The sequence below is a fragment of the Mus musculus genome, chromosome 3 (assembly GCF_000001635.26).
Source record: "Mus musculus strain C57BL/6J chromosome 3, GRCm38.p6 C57BL/6J".
NCBI lineage: Eukaryota > Metazoa > Chordata > Mammalia > Rodentia > Muridae > Mus > Mus musculus.
In genome coordinates this window covers 64,132,620-64,149,637 of record NC_000069.6, presented here as the reverse complement: position 1 = coordinate 64,149,637, position 17,018 = coordinate 64,132,620, and the positions used below count along the sequence as shown (strand labels likewise).

General features: G+C 39.1%; 2 protein-coding genes across 9 annotated transcripts in view; one reads left to right on the top strand and one right to left on the bottom strand.

Moving 5' to 3' along the window:
- Vmn2r1 (vomeronasal 2, receptor 1) overlaps window positions 1-17,018 on the bottom strand; it is a 142,676-nt gene that overhangs the window by 71,210 nt on the left and 54,448 nt on the right. Inside the window, exon 4 of one of the 4 annotated variants that reach the window (XM_006501760.1) lies at window positions 8,797-8,952. The exons of the other annotated variants lie outside the window; for them this stretch is intronic. Within the exon in view, the coding sequence (XP_006501823.1) occupies window positions 8,854-8,952 (99 nt within the window). The 3' untranslated portion in view covers window positions 8,797-8,853. Of the gene's footprint in view, window positions 1-8,796; window positions 8,953-17,018 lie in introns of those variants that run through there. 4 annotated transcript variants of the gene reach the window in all.
- Window positions 1-17,018, top strand: part of Vmn2r2 (vomeronasal 2, receptor 2) — a 55,188-nt gene that overhangs the window by 21,280 nt on the left and 16,890 nt on the right. The window contains exons 1-3 of one of the 5 annotated variants that reach the window (XM_030252330.1): window positions 9,009-9,303; window positions 12,115-12,433; window positions 14,865-15,734. In XM_030252330.1, the coding sequence (XP_030108190.1) occupies window positions 9,095-9,303; window positions 12,115-12,433; window positions 14,865-15,734 (1,398 nt within the window). In that variant the 5' untranslated portion in view covers window positions 9,009-9,094. Of the gene's footprint in view, window positions 1-9,008; window positions 9,322-12,110; window positions 12,434-14,864; window positions 15,735-17,018 lie in introns of those variants that run through there. The other 4 variants (XM_006500810.3, XM_017319413.1, XM_017319412.2 and 1 more) reach the window with 4 other exon arrangements.

Below are 17,018 nucleotides of genomic sequence, written 5' to 3'. Positions count from 1 at the left end.
TGCCATAACATTGTTTCATTCAACACACCAATTGAGGAAACATAAGCATTACTTTGAAAAAGACTTCAAAGTATAGGAATAGCTGTTTTTTAAGATGAATGAAGCTGTGCTCGTCAACATAAATTCAATGCTGACACACTGGCCAGCCACAGATCTGAAACCTGAAAAGCTGAAGCAATGGAGTATCTGTGGGAATGGGTATTTGAGCTTTCTGGAATCAGGAATATTATTGAATGGTTTGTGTCTGTGAATGACACACATATTAGAAGTCATATCTGGAACAGAGACTAGACACCTGTTTCTCCTACATCATGTTCTGAACAGCAAATATACACAACCTATAAAGACAAACTGGACAGGAAATATTGGCAGAATGTCCACCTTCACGTTATAAATTCTCTCTGAGTCTTAGATTCATATCTGCCAGCAATTTCTACTCATGTTTTCTCATGTAATGAAGATAAAAAATGACATTACTAGATCCAACTATCAGGTTGTATTCATTAAACTCACAGGTGAACACTGATGTTCAACTCAGTATGAATTTTGTGTGTGTTGTTGGGACTTACTACCTATCATTCTTTTTAGTTCATGCTATTCAACAGAACATTTTCTTGCATATTACCTCCTTCCCAGTAATTTTTATTAGTTAGTTAATTAGTTAGTTAGTTTTATTCTTAACATCTAAGTGTTCAGACTGGCACAGAAACTGCATCTAAAGAGACACAAAATGATTACTATTCCAGAGATTCTAGTATAATATGTGCTCAAGCACTGCAACAATTTGAGCAAGGAGTATATACATAAACATCTTCAGACATGGAAAAACACAAGAAAGCCCTTGAAAAGCTGTTGAAGGGACAATCCAATTTGCACTGTGTTCAGAGAATTTAGAAAGAAGTCGTTCCACTTGAATTCTTGCATCACCCAAGCCTTTCTGTGTGATGTTTCATTACTTAGCTTCTTTCATTGCCATTTCTTACTTATTTCTATAAAAATAATATATCCTTGGTAATTGCTAAACATTTAAAAATAGTTTTAAAGTATTTCCATATGTACTTTACTAATGTGGCAATAGCCTACAGGTCATTTTCATACATACTTTTTAAGAAAAAGATCAGTCACCTTTGTTTCCAACACTTAGAAGGCATAAGTGGGAGGATCTCTGTGGTTTTGTACACTGTAACCCTGTACAGAGAGAGAGAGAGAGAGGGGGGGGGTGGGGGAATGAGAGTTCAATGCCAGCCTGAGCCATAGAGTAAATTCCTGGACATCCAGGGCTACAGGAGTTTCTCTATCTCAAAGATAAAACGAAATCAAACCAAAGGGGGAAAAACAGAAAGGAAAGAAAAAGCTAAAAGAGAGTTTGATCACTAACTGTTTCCTTGAGACATTTATAATTATCCCCTACTTTAGAATTTCCGGGATTTTTTTTCAGACCTATATTGGCATTTTAGTTTGTGTGCCATTCATCATTGCCTTACTGTTTGCCACTAAAAAAAAAAAAAAACCTTACTATTGTTGAGCCTTTTGAATTCTGTGAACTGTAGCTTGTGTATCCTGTATGTTTTTTTCAGGGGGGGTTAATATACACTTATTAGTGAGTACATACCATACATGTCCTTTTTCAGGATGATATTTTCTAGTTTCATCCATTTGCCTAAAAAAATCAGGATGTCCTTTTTCTTAATAGCTGAATAGTAAGTAATCTATTGTGTAAATGAACCACATTTTCTGTATCCATTCTTCTGTAGTGGGGCATCTAGGTTGTTTCCAGCTTCTGGCTATCACAAATAAGGCCAGTATGAACATAGTGGAAAACGTGCCCCTGTGGCATGGTGGGCCATCTTTTTGGGTATATACCCAAGAGTGGTATAGCTGGGTTTTCAGGCAGATCTATTTCCAATTTTCTCAGGAACCTCCAGATTGATTTCTAGAGTGGTTGTACCAGTTTGCAAACCCGACGGCAATGGAAGAGTGTTCCTTGTTCTCCACATCCTCAGCAAGCAATCATGAGTAAGGAGGGAGGGATGGACTTGGGTGGGAAAGTGGATGAGGGTGGGAGGAACCTAATCTGGTATTGGGTGAGGGAAAAGGACTAAAGCCCTGAGGTCCTGCAGAAAGAAGGCAAACAGGCAACTTCAGGAAATAGGAGGTTGGGGGGACCCCTCAGAGTGCACCAGAGACCTGGGAGGTGAGAGACTCCCAGGACTCACAGGAGGCGGGGGGAATCTTTGATGAAATTCCCAACGGTGGGGAGAAGGAACTTATAGAGCTCACCTTCAGCAGGAAGACAGTACACCAAGTGAAGAATGGGGTTGCCATCCCACAGTCACACTTCTTTTTTTTTGTTTGTTTGTTTTTTTTTTTTTTTTTTTTTGTTGTTTTGGGTTTTTTTTTGTTTTTTTTTTAAACTTTTTTTTATTATTAGGTGTTTTCCTCGTTTACATTTTCAATGCTATCCCAAAGGTCCCCCATACCCACCCCCCAATCCCCTACCCACCCACTCCCCCTTTTTGGCCCTGGCGTTCCCCTGTACTGGGGCATATAAAGTTTGCAAGTCCAATGGGCCTCTCTTTGCAGTGATGACCGACTAGGCCATCTTTTGATACATATGCAGCTAAAGACAAGAGCTCCCGGGTACTGGTTAGTTCATATTGTTGTTCCACCTATAGGGTTGCAGTTTCCTTTAGCTCCTTGGGTAATTTCTCTAGCTCCTCCATTGGGGGCCATGTGACCCATCCAATAGCTGACTGTGATCATCCACTTCTGTGTTTGCTAGGCCCCGGCATAGTCTCACAAGAGAGAGCTATATCTGCGTCCTTTCAGCAAAATCTTGCTAGTGTATGCAATGGTGTCAGCATTTGGAAGCTGATTATGGGATGGATCCTTGCATATGGTAATCACTAGATGGTCCATCCTTTCGTCACAGCTCCAAATTTTGTCTCTGTAACTCCTTCCATGGGTGTTTTGTTCCCATTTCTAAGAAAGGGTAAAGTGTCCACACTTTGGTCTTCGTTCTTCTTGAATTTCATGCGTTTGGCAAGTTGTATCTTATATCTTGGGTATCCTAAGTTTCTGGGCTAATATCCACTTATCAGTGAGTACATATTGTGTGAGTTCCTTTGTGATTGGGTTACTTCACTCAGGATGATACCCTCCAGGTCCATCCATTTGCCTAGGAATTTCATAAATTCATTTTTTTAATAGCTGAGTAGTACTCCATTGTGTAAATGTACCACATTTTCTGTATCCATTCCTCTGTTGAGGGGCATCTGGGTTCTTTCCAGCTTCTGGCTATTATAAACAAGGCTGCTATGAACATAGTGGAGCATGCACAGTCACACTTCTGACCCATAATTGTTTCTGTCTGAAAGAATTATAGGGATGGAAATGGACAGTAGCCTAAGCAAAAGAAGTTCCAGTGACAGGCCCAAAGTGGGATCCGTATCAAAGGGAGGTCCCAAGGCCTGACACTATTACTGAGGCTCTCAAAAAAAAAAAAAAAAAAAAGAATCTATTATGACTGCTCTCTGAAAGACACAACAAGCATCTGAAAAAGTCAGATGCAGATATTTCCACCCAATCAATAGATAGAAGCAGCTGACCCCTGTTGAAGCTGAGGAGAAGGGTGATCCTATAGGAGGAACAGCAGTCATAATTAATCTGGACCCCTGAGATCTTTCAAACACTGGACCACCAAACAGACAGCATACACCAGCTGATATGAGGCCCCCAACACACATACATTAGAGGACTTTCAGATCTATGTTCATTCAGAGATGATGCACCTAATCCTCAAGAGACTGGAGGCCCAGGGAGTTTAGAAGTCAGATGGGGTGCATCCATGAGGAGACAGGGTGTAGTGGAGAGGAAGTGTGGGATATGGAGGAGTTGGAGGGTGGGAGGGGAGGAGCAGAGAATGGAATATGGAGTGTAAAGAGTGAATTACAAATAAAAGTAAATTTAAAGAAAACCTTTCTATTTACTTTCTATCTACTTCCTCTGTTATGGGTCTGAAAACCATAAGTGTAACTCAGCTCCACAGAATTACAGCCAGAGGGCTAGCTGAGCTGCTTACTAGAAGCTTGAGGAGTCACTTCTTTGGCTTAACTTAGTGGCTGGAGTGACCACCCCAACCCAGTCCTGCTCATTTTGGTTATATCCTGTGAAGCAGCCCTCACTGTTACTCTCTGTAAAGACACCTGTGAAGTTATCAATGTGCACTCCAAAATGATCAACACTTTGTTTCTCTGGTATCTTCCATCCCCACTGACTCTTACAAATTGGGGGCCTCATTTTCCACATACTTTCCATATCACTAAAGGGGAGGAATTTCATGGAAACTTCGCATTAAGTGTTCCAAAGCCTTTCACCTTCTGGACATTTTCCAGTTGTGGGTCACTGTCTGATTTCCCATGAACTTTCAGAAGGGAGGTTCTCTGAGTCAGACATTGATCTATGGGTAGAGCAGAGTCTCATTAGAAATCATTTTACACCTACTTTCCTTTAGCAGACCAGTTGATCTTCCTCACTCTACTGTCAGGTTCTTGAACCCCCAAGGAGTGTCAAGATTAGTTCCACTTCGTGGAATAAAGATACAGAATAAATATCACCATAGAATACTTGGTTACTCCCAAAAGGTTTGTGCGACTGTTGCACTAGAATATCATGCAGGCAAGTCACCATTGTAGACAGAAGTATTTGTAACTGGATTGCTGTTTACACCTTTTTGCTGGTTAGTGTGCAGAGTACCTTCTAATACCAGTAAGAGTAAAGGCTCTCTCTAGTTAGGCACCAGCTTGACTTTTTGTACTCAAGAGATATGTATGGTTTACTGGACTTCCAGACATGGAGTGGATACTAAATTTCCAGGAAAAGAATGTCTTGGTATTGGCATTTGAAACAAAGAAACAGAAATGGGCTATAAGAGTAGACTGAGGGTGTCTGCAGAAAGCAGGAAAGGTGGATCCACTGCAAGATTAGCCAAAGACTCATTCAGTCTACCATACCCTGTTGTTCTGTTCTAGTTTGGTTTGTTATTATAGTAGCAAACACTATGACAAAGGGCAAATAAAAAAAAAAGTTTATTTCTCTTACAAGTTACCGGTTGTCATTGAGATAAGCCAATGTAGCAATATAAAGATACAGAATAAATCAGAGACCACAGGGCATGCCCCTTACTGGAATGCTCTCCCTGAATTACTCAGCTACCAGCATTAGTCATCCCACACACACTTATATAAGGATAGCTTCCTCCATGGTAAGCAGGGCTCTCCTATATGAATTAACCATCAAGATACAGCCAAAAACAATCTGATGGAGGCAATTCCTCAATCGTTATTCCCTCCTCCGAAGTGCCAAAAATTTGTGTCAAGTTCGCAAAAATTACCTAAAATATACCCTGTCTCTGGTGGTCATCATTCTTTTACCATAAGTATTCTTCTTAATGAAGCTCCTTCCTTGCCTTTAAAAGGAAGAGTCTCTTTCTCTGTAAGTCCTCAACATGATGTCTCAAGTATGACATTCACCCTGTGTACTGTTCTTCCCCCTCAAGGTCTTGCCTCCCAAGGATGCAAGACTCACTACCCTAAGGAAATGCATTGCAAACGGGTAAATTTACGTTACCTATATTTTCAAACAAACCAATGGCATACCCTCTTTTCTTGCAATGTCAACCCATGCACACAGTCATTTTCCACTGCTAAATAAAATGAAAGCCTACCTCTAATAAGAAGTACCATGGGGCAAAACAAAGTCTGAAAGAACACTGATATATAAAACATGGAGTGACTTAGAGCAGGAAGAAACCTGATCTCAACATCTTCCTAAATAAAAAGAACATCCAGGAAAAATGAAACTAAGGGCAGTGTTGATCTCCCTACTGATTCAAAGAGTTCTGCATCGGAAGCAAGGTGATGATTATTGTGTCCATGTATATATTGCCATGGTACTAGCATTACCTGTCATTCAAACATTAACTGGGATTCAAACTGGTCAAAAACTTGAACAATTATTGCTGGGAAACGTCATGGTCATGTAATGTCTGATAAGCCGTGCCTGGCAAAATGCTGGGATCCACTGTGAGTTCACCATTGTGGATATGAAGCAAGCTCTGTCTTCTCAGACTGCCCAACAGAGAATGCGAGCAGTATACCTGGGTTATGCCGTTTCCCTAAACTGTAACAACCTTTGAATATTCTTTGACTGTGTTGAGGAGAGTATGGTGGGTTCAGGTGTTGTCCTTTCTTACAGGCAAAGACAAGTCTGGACAGAACCATCCCTATTCCTAGAGGACAGCCTGACTATTGCCAGTGTCCTTAGAGATATACAAGGATGAAACACAGCAAGGGACAATGGAGGAGCATACAGTCGCATCTCAGACCCAGGAGGCTGTGTGTTTTCACATGCAATTAAACACCATGGTTACTTGTATCAACATTCATATAGCAACATTTGCCTGAGTCAGGGATTCTTAAACCTAAGTACAAAATACTTTGAGAGAAACAATCTCACCTTGATAGGCAACAAAACAAGTTTCCTACTGCTAACTTCAGCAGCATTCATGTTGGTATGGCCTTGAGTTTGTTGGAAAATATGCACCCTCAGCCAGATAACTTACAGCACTCAGAGTAAAATAAAGGGCGGGCTAGGACCCTAAGAAAGGAAGAGAGAGCCAACCAGTAAAGAAACTAGGGCTAGAATCTAAGCTCCAAGACTTCATTCATGTCCTTTCTTTGTATGGAACTAAAGAGGACATAGGCTTTGGTGTCCCTATCCTAGGTGCATTTGCCATGGGAGTGCATGTCTGCTCATTTATGAAAGGTAAACCAGAACAGTCGCCTGAGGTGGTGTGCTTGGAAATGAGGCATTGAGCTCCCACGGATGTGTATTTCACAAGACCCCTCCCAGTGAGAGTACAGAGGAGAACTTGTGTCACGTTTTCCTGACAATGGCATTTAGAGGATGAAACCACTGTTCCCCTGATAGAAATAGACCAGTTTTCTGAACGGTCCCAAACTGGACACCAAATGATGTTGCGCAAATCAAAAGCCTCCTTGACTTGAATCTAATTCATGATGCAAGAAATTTAAGTCATGAAGATACCATTTTAAAGTATAAAGTACTGATTTTAAAATAACAATATAACTCAAAATAATATGTCTTAATATTTTTATGGTCTCTAGAACAACATTTCCTGTGAGGATTAGGACAAGTCACTGTGTGTGATAAACATAATTTGCCAAGAGGTATCCTTGGCAACCAAATAGTAATTATCCTAAAACAGCTGCCATCTGGGAAGAAAGGGAGGCCAAGCTTGAGTGAAGCATGATTACAAGGCACTCTGGATAGGTTGTGGACTAAGCTCAGAAGCTCAGTAGGGATTCTCCTATTATTAGCACTGAGGAGTGGTCCCAAACCAGGGAGACATTTTATTAGATGAAGCCAATCTCTGAAGTGCATGTGTGGAGAGAGCCCCCGAGAATTAGATTGTTCACTGAGACTGGTCAGCAACACCTTGAAAATATAACAGACATTATACGAGGCACACACACTTTGGAAAATGAAGACTCTGTAGAGACATGGTACACCAATAGCACTTGTTCAAGGCAGGAGTGTCACTGCAGGGTGACTTAGAAATGTGGATCCAGGTATGGGGAAGTGAGCTTGGGCTCCTAGTTCACCAGTGAGTTAGAAAAAAGATCTTTCTTTGAGGTCAGTGGGAGATGGACAGTGCTTAACCAACAGCTTAGGAATCTTACAATGAGGTTGAGGTAAAGGTTGTCAATGTGCATCATAGTGATGTGTAGCTGGGGTGACTGGTGATTCTAATGATACCGTGTGAAAAACATATGCACATTGGGAATTACAGTTAGAAGAGTGCATGTGAAAGAATTTTTTTAATTGAGAGGGGATTTCTTTCAGTAGTGTATATTTATTTATTAGAGAGATAGAAACCATGTTCTCATATTCAATTGGATAATATAGAGAATGTGAAAAAATTAAATCTTACACAAGATAGAGCACTCTAGTGTGTTGTGGGAGCACTAATTATAACTGGAAATGATACGGAAATACAAACAGGTGACTGGATTATAGCTGATTCCAAATTCCCTTTTTAGTGCTTTTAGTTTATTATAAATTTTAATGATATAAGTAAAACATATACATCAGTGTTGTTTTAGATCTACTAGTTCCTTAAAATGTTCATGGAAGCAAAACCATGTTATCAACTGCTGCACACATTTTGCATGATCCAGAAACTTGTGCTGAATTTTATTCTGACTACATTCTATGAACTTTATTCTAAGGATGGGAAGGGGAATGTTTGAGAATGAGCAATGGGGGACGTCTGAGAGACTTGGAATCATGATAAATTAATTTGGAAACAAGAAATTTGTCTCTGAGGCCTAGCAAGCAAGGGAGCAGAAATGGCTGGAGATATTGCTCCATAGTGGAGTGCCTGCCTGGCATGCACAAAGTCCTGGGAATATACAAGAATTTTCTATGGTAGTTAGCCATTGTGAGGTTAATGTGGCACAGAAACTGTATGACCATCTTACCAATATACTAATAAAAGCGGCAGAACCCAGATTTTAGGCGTTGTCTTCTGTTCCAGTTCTTACAGTTTCTCATTCAGTTGTTTCTGTGCCTGGAAGACAAAGCCTGGCCTGCCCTTGCTTCTTTTGATATAGTGGAGAAGCGTGATACCTTTACTCTTCCTTGAGTAAAGAAGACTGCAGAGTTGGCTGAAGTAACACTTGATAAGCTTGACAATGACAAACAGGAGGGGACAGTTTCTACAACTTAAAATAACTTTCAAACTGAATACCATGCTTCTGTCGTTATTCATCACTGCAAAGTACACAGAATATCCAGGTGTCTCTTCTCAGATGACTGTTCAGCTCCTATTCCAGATCCATAAATTGCAGCTGATTGTGACATCTGTGTCTACAACATGAAATTATTTAGTCAGGAGTAGCAATCGGCTCACTGGGTTAGACTCATACACACTTCAACACTCCATCAAGGTGCTTCCTTAAAACCTGTGTCACTTCAACACTTTCATTTTTCTCAAACTCACCATATTAAAATGGCCAGCAGAAAGATGTGCTTGATTCTGGGGTTAACTGTATTTCTATGGGTTGAATTACATGCTCAAGAGAATGTGACATGCAAATTGCTGCGCAAGTTCAATTTGTCTGGATATGTAGAAGCTGAAAACCATTCTATGGTTATTGGAGGACTATTTCCTATTCACTCTAGAACCATCCCAACAAATAACTCTGACGAAGTACCCGTATCAGCCATGTGCGAGGGGTAAGTGATTGAGAAATCTTTTTTTCTTTTTTCACATTAATCTGGGTGGCCTGAAAAGACTGGTTAGCATGGAGCCTGGTTTCCAGTTCACGTTCTTAATATCTGGCTTTTTCTGACTTTGTTAAAGTTTATAGAGGGAGAGGTTTTCTGTGGTTGGTTCTCAGAAAGTTATTCCTAAGAGGGTTCTTGGTTGACCACCAGCAGCAGTATCTAAAAGCTTCTTAGACATATGGAACCAGGGGTTGCATACTACATCTGCAGAAGAGAATCTACATGTTCAGAAGACCTTTGTTGGTGAGTGTGAACACTGAGTTTTTAGTAGCACAGGTGCTGCACAGTGTGCTGCAGCTTCACTGTTAATTGTTTACAAGCTCAAGTTCAAGTGAGCAGTCTGGGAACTGCTTTGTGTTTGAGGAAATGTTCATGATAGGATTCCGACCTGCAGGAAAACTTCTGTCCCTACTGCTGTCTCCTACAAGATACCATATCAAAAAATGGAATTCCTCATACTCAAATACAGCAGTCTTTTGAGAGAAAAACAAAATTGGGATAGAATAGATGTCTGTGAGCATATTATCTTACATACACAGAGAGAGAGATGTGTGGGGAGTTTATATATGAAAAGAATGCCATAAATTAAAAGAAAACAAAACAATAGCCCACAATTCCACTGCCATCACAAAGCACTTTCTTTTTATTTTCTACATCCAATTTTGGGTTCTTTTGGAAATAAATTTATGACCGTGTACATAGTATATAATAGTACTGTGGGAAACTTAATAAAAACCAATGAATTATTGTCTCTACAATAATCACTTATGTACATTGAGATGTTTTTCTTGTTCATCTTCAAGGGGCCCTCATCCCTTCTGTGCATTTTTTCATCATAGCAAGATGTCTACTGCCCATTTCACTGCCTGTTCTATCCACACTACTGTATCATTTACCTGGTCAACATTTTATTAATAATAGAAAATATTCACACACAGCTTATAAGCCTCCACTGGATATCAAAGATGATTCCACTTTTTCCAATATTGTAAATAACTCAGTTTGGGGCAGATAGTTTTTTCCTTTGGGAAGAACTAATTAATCATTTGGCTATTTGAAATGTGGAGTTACAGGCTCAAAGCAGATGGTATTTTTCTACCTCTTGAAATGAAAGTCTATCTTACTTTAAAAGATATTTATAAGTGTATGATGTCATCAGTGTCAACTCAGAAACTAAAAGAAAGGTAAAGCCTTTTTGTGTTCTAGTCTCTTCTGTTTTCTGCTTTTCATTAATTGTGTTACCATCCACAATATGCGATTATAAATACTTATCTCTTCAGTCCTAAAATGTTTTCCTAGTTGGAGGAACTTTCTCCAGTTGTAATAACTTCTCACCAGCTGTCTATCAGCAGCCCCATCCTCATCTTTCTGTCATCCAGCAAATCTTGGTGTAGCTGTTATAGTCTAGGCTGCATGTTCTTTGAATTTCATTGTTCATACATCTATTTCCATCACTTTGTTTTAATTATATTGCTTGGTTACTTTTCTTTTTCCTTACATAGATCAACATTTTTTGTAAAAAAAAAAATGAAAACAGGACCTTAATTACTATATTTATACTATATAACACCAGAGGAACCTAAAAGCTTAAATAGACTGATCTGGGGAGATGGTTCATTTGGTAAAGATCTTGACTTGCAAGAAAAAGTACATGAGTTAGAGGTCCTAGACCCACACAAAAAAAAGTGTGGTGTTGTGGCAATCTGCTATCCAAATGCTCAGTAAGCAGAGACCAGTAGGGCTTCCCGGCAGGCTGGAGTAGCCAAGTCAAGATCCAGAATCAATGAGGAACCCTATCTCAGACAATAAGGTGGAGAGTGACTGAGGACTTGTCATTGGTATCTCTTCTCCACACATAACAGAATGTGCACCCACACAGACAGGAAGGGAAATTCCAAATTGTGAATAAAGATAGTTACATTTAGGTCTTGAACTTAAAGTACCTATTAAGCTGATGGTATACAATTAAGTAGTCCAGCTAGATACAGAGTATAGCAAGAGAACAGTCACTTAAAAAACTGTTTTTGCACAATTTTTGTTAAAGTATAGCTAGAATTCAGGAGGAAAACGAAGAGGAGGTTTTGGTGTTGTTTCACTTAGAAAGCCTTGAAAACAATATGGTGATGGACTGCAGAGTAAACATGTCCCTTTTTAATGGATGCAGAAAAAAATAAGAGGCTCATATTTATGTTTTTACATGAGAACAGCAAGAAGAGAACTTCAGTTAAAGGTCTCTCAACAGTAAGATGCATGGGGTAATTGAAACATAGAATACAGAAATTTACATGCTGACTTTAATAATGTCTGCCATAAGTACTTAATGTATTAAAGTTATTTTTATTGTCACAATAAATATTCAGTGGATAACAAGCCAAAACAATGAGAGAAGAATCATGACCTATAGACCTCCATTGAAGTGAGAAAGCCTGTTCTAGGGATGCTTAGGTGCATTTAGTGAAGAGAATTGTGACTAGAAGAACAATTTTGAAAAGAAATAACCAGAAATTTCAAAATAATGTAGCATATAAGAGACATATAGGTTAAAATGTAAAGCAGTCACTTATAAAGACTGAATATGACTACTATTTGAATCTTTTACTATTGCACTATCATTTGTGAAAATTTGACACATGCAGAAAACTGAGGTACCTGCTGCTGCTTCAGCAAATGCTGTAATCGCTCACTTAACTGAAGCATCTTCCCTAAAAAGCTTCCCATTTTCCTAACCCACTTAGTGGCCACTGGCTCACAAATGCTTTTCCTTTCCAGGTTTAATTTCCGGGGTTTCCGCTGGATGAAAACCATGATCCACACCATCAAGGAGATTAATGAGAGGAAGGATATTTTGCCCAACCACACTCTGGGCTACCAGATCTTCGACACCTGTTTCTCTGTCTCCAAAGCAATGGAGACTGCTTTAGCATTTCTTACAGGACAGGAAGAAAACAAGCCCAATTTTAGAAACAGCACTGGGAAATATCTCGTAGGAATTATTGGAGCAGGAGGCTCCTCCTTGTCCGTTGCTGCTGCAAGAATTCTGGGGTTGTATTACATTCCTCAGGTAACTTGGAATAGTGTGCTATGTACTTAGAAAAATTTACAAACACTGTGCCAGGAGGGGTGGCACAGGCCTTTAGTTACAGAACTTTGGAAGTAGAGGCAGGTGAATCTCTGTGGCTTCTAGGTCAGCCTGGTCTACAAAGTGAGTTCAAAGACAGTCAGGACTGTTACATACAGAAACCATGTAAGAAAGAAAGAAAGAAAGAAAGAAAGAAAGAAAGAAAGAAAGAAAGAAAGAAAGAAAGAAAGAAAGAAAGAGAGAAAGAAAGAAAGGCAGACAGACAGAAAGAAAGAAAGAAAGAAAGAAAGAAAGAAAGAAAGAAAGAAAGAAAGAAAGAAAGAAAGAATAGGAAGAACAGGGAGAAAGGAAAGAACAGAAGAAAGGAGAGAGAAAAATACAAACAGCATGTAGAAATTATTGCAAATAACAGTGTGGTCCAGAGAGGATGAATTGACCTACAGAGATAACATGAAACGGGGCCAGGTTCTTCCAGTTACTCTGCTCCACCAAACTCAGTGGACACTATGGCCTATTTAGAGTGACTTGTGACCTCCTGGAGCATTATGCTTTCATTGATAAACTGGTGGTGTAGTGATGAGGATATTAACATCTCACTAGTTATTCACAGTGCTCATGCACTGTGTACAACACAGTAAAGATCATCCATAAATACTTGGTGGTTGACTGGTGGTTGGACTAAGGCACAGGTTTTTCTCTGGGTCTCTGTTGATGCTTGTGAGTCATGAGCAAAATCATCGCTCTGACATGCTTAAATGAGATTGGGATTTCACATTAGCTAACTTAATGGGTTATTTTAAACCTAAAGAGAGCAGCATATTCCAATACAAGAATAAGTAATTGCAAAGCAAGAATTATTAGGAAAATAAAGGAACCTAGAATTACTTCAAAGGCAGTGTCATTAAAGGGTCAGAATGCATTGATATGAATAATGAAAAGATTATTTGGTGATACTGACTTAATGGCAGTATTTCACGCATCTCTCCTTCCTCTCATCTTCTCTCCCTTCTTTTCTCTTTCATTCTTTCTTTATCACTCTCCGTTTTTTTCTTTCCTTTTCTCTTGTGATACTGAAGATTAAACCTAGGAACTTGCTTTTTGTAAACAAATTCTGCACTAATGACCCACAACCCTAGCCAAACATAGTATTTAATTTAAAGGCTGGTTAGTTGGAATGTATGTACCTCATCCAAAGTGCACCTGCTATGAGCTCTGTCTTCCAGTAAACTCGAATGAACTGAAGCACAGCCTAGAACTTCTAGATACATTCTCCCAATTTTTAGTAAATCTGGAAACATTCTTAAATCTTCTGTTTAATGTCTTTATATTAAAAAACCAAAACATATAACTTATCATTAATTTTCTTGTGGGGTAAACAAAGACTCAAAAGGTACAAGTAACAATATTTTATATGATAAATAATTCTCCAAACCTCAGAAATCTGATATCATTTCTTCTTAAAGGGATTCCTTCCTACACAATAGTTTCCATGATTCTGCTATTTGTGTGATTAGAAAGGAAAATACAAACATTAGCCAGTGGAATAAGAACAGGAAAAGGGACAGAAGAAAAGACAACAGAGAAGTAATGTAGTTTTCATGAAGGAATAAGTTGGAGCTAAAGAGTTATGGACCATCAGACTGGAAGTCAAGTCTTAGTACATGAGATTGGATGGGAGAGAGAGTAACATGTTTTATGGGGAGGCAAGTTAGCAAATAGAGGATACACTACAGCAAAGAGACAGAAAGAATGTCAGTAATACATGCTCACCTTATCTCCATGCCTAGGCCTCCCTAAAAGCTAAGTACAAAACATGTCTACTGAGCAGGAAAGGAAGTCTTGCTTCTCATCTATCTGCCTAAGTACTTTTCTAGTAACCTTGTAGGAGAATAATTTTTAGGCTTCTGGTTGCAGTAATCCAATCTATCTTCTCTCTCAAGTCAAGTTTTAGGACATACATACTCAGGAGTCCTGACAGGAGGAAACTAAGAGAAGAAAGAGCAGAGTAGGAATAAGGGAGTAGAGGTGAGACCGGTAGAGCACACAAGAGGCAAATTCATGCTACTGAGCAGATTGAGACTTGGACTAAGTCCATCATCTCTGCACATGAGATGCTAAAGCTGATGAAGAGACTGGATATCCTGACTCAGGGAGTCAACAATGTCTGGGAGAGTGATCAGTTACCTTCCTGACACTGCTGTTGTCTCAGTTATGAAAAGCAGTGATATTAAGTGTCAACTTAATGGTTGGCATCCCTGATCTAACAAGTAGAAACACCAGTAGAAAATCATTATCTACAGAAAGGGCAAAGAAAGTATTGGTCAGCTTCCTCCCTTTCAATATTCTGAAGATATAATTTAAAAGTTGGTTCCTGTTTCCTAGTAACTATAAATATATATATTTTTAATTTTAGGTGGGCTATACTTCTTCCTGTGCAGTTCTTAGTGACACATTCCAGTTTCCATCTTTTTATCGCTCAACACCCAGTGATAAATTTCAGTCTGAGGGCATGGTGAGTCTTATCCAACACTTTGGTTGGGTCTGGGTAGGTACTATTGCATCTGATGATGATTATGGAAAATATGGAGTAAAATCCCTTAGGGAAAGAATGGAGTTTGTCAACCTCTGTGTTGCTTTCTCTGAAACCATTCCAAAAGTCTACTCCAATGAGAAAATGCAAAAAGCTATTAAGGCAATAAAAAGTTCCACTGCCAAAGTCATTGTGCTTTTTTCAACTGACATTGACCTCGGCCCATTTGTGCTGGAAGTGATTCATCATAACATAACTGACAGGACATGGATAGCCAGTGAAGCCTGGATTACCTCTGCTCTCATTGCAAAGCCTGAGTATTTCCCCTATTTTGGTGGAACTATTGGATTTGCAATACCAAGAAGTGTTATACCAGGACTAAAGGAATTCCTTTATGATGTACACCCTAGCAAGAATCCAAATGATGTCTTGACCATTGAATTCTGGCAAACTGCTTTTAACTGTACCTGGCCCAACAGCAGTGTGCCTTACAATGTGGACCACAGAGTGAATATGACTGGTAAAGAAGACAGACTGTATGACATGTCTGATCAGCTCTGCACTGGAGAGGAGAAGCTGGAAGATCTTAAAAACACCTATCTGGATACGTCTCAGCTAAGAATCACAAACAATGTCAAACAAGCTGTGTATCTTATGGCTTATGCCCTGGATCGTTTAAGCACTTGTGACTTATTGGAAGAACAGAGGAATGATACAGCATGTTCACATATACCTGACTTTGAGCCCAAAGAGGTACGTTATTTGACCCTATTATAGAACATGAGGTAAAACAGAGGTTTGCTGACAATTGCACATCATTGAAACTGCTGATTTGCTTCCATATGATTTTATAACATCAAAATTTGTCTGGATGAATTGATTGTTCATTTTACATCCTCATTTGTTACCAAATTACTAGGTTTGTTGTCAAGAATAACAATCCTGTCTCACAAAAAAAATAATGCTTTTTACAAAATATGCTGTCTTTCATCATAGAATGAAACATAAAAGTATCTAAGAGTAAAGCATGTAGTGACTCTAGTTACTTCCTTTGGTCTGTTCCCTATATGCAATATGCAACTTGTTATTTCAGGTAACTATTTGGGTTTCAAATACATCATGTTCATGTTAGGAATATATTTGTATGTCCCTCTATGTTATTATACGTCATGGATGTTATATATAATTTTCCTTACACTCCAGAACTTATATCTTAATGAGTGGTCATATCTATCTTAAAGAAAGACTAGAGGATGATTTCTTCGTACAGTGTAGTGAGAGCCACACAAAAGGATGGATATCAAGGCGTAGTTAAAGATTATAGCGGTTATTTGGGACATTCACATCCATTGTGCCTGTCCTTGATCTGCTGTTAATAAATTCATGATGGTACCCAGTAGCCTGAGTGGTCTTGCCAAGAGTGGTCTCATCCACAATTTCCTGCTTGTTTCTGTACATACCCTCCTCTTATAAGAAATACAGAACTTAAGAATCCCTGCTTTATCCTGTCAGCCACACAGGACGTTCACTTAACATCACTAATGTGTTACTTCTTCCTTGCCTATCATTATCCATTTACTCTTACATAATAACCTGTCATACCAGAGGCCACATTAGCTGGGTCCCTGGCATTTCCACTTATATTTCATATTCAGTTTGGCCCACACAACATTCAGTGCTGGCTGTTGTTGGTAGCCCAGGTAACACTCTTCATTCTGTTATCCCTACCCCTCACCACACATGCTGAAAATCCCACCTCCTTTTTTTAGTGTCTTCTTATCCATGATACTTTGTTTTAAATTTTTTTTATTTTATCTTACTTAATATGTGTGAGAGTTTCCATGTGTGCATTTTTTGTGCAGCATAAGCATGACAATACCCACAGTAATCTAAAGAGGGAACTCAGATCCCCTGGAACTAGAGTTATAGATGGTTGGGAAGCACCACCTTGAGCATTTGGAATCAAACCTGAATTTTCTGCAAGAGCAACAAATGTTCTTAATCAAAGAACCATTCCTCCAGTATTTTTAGACTGAT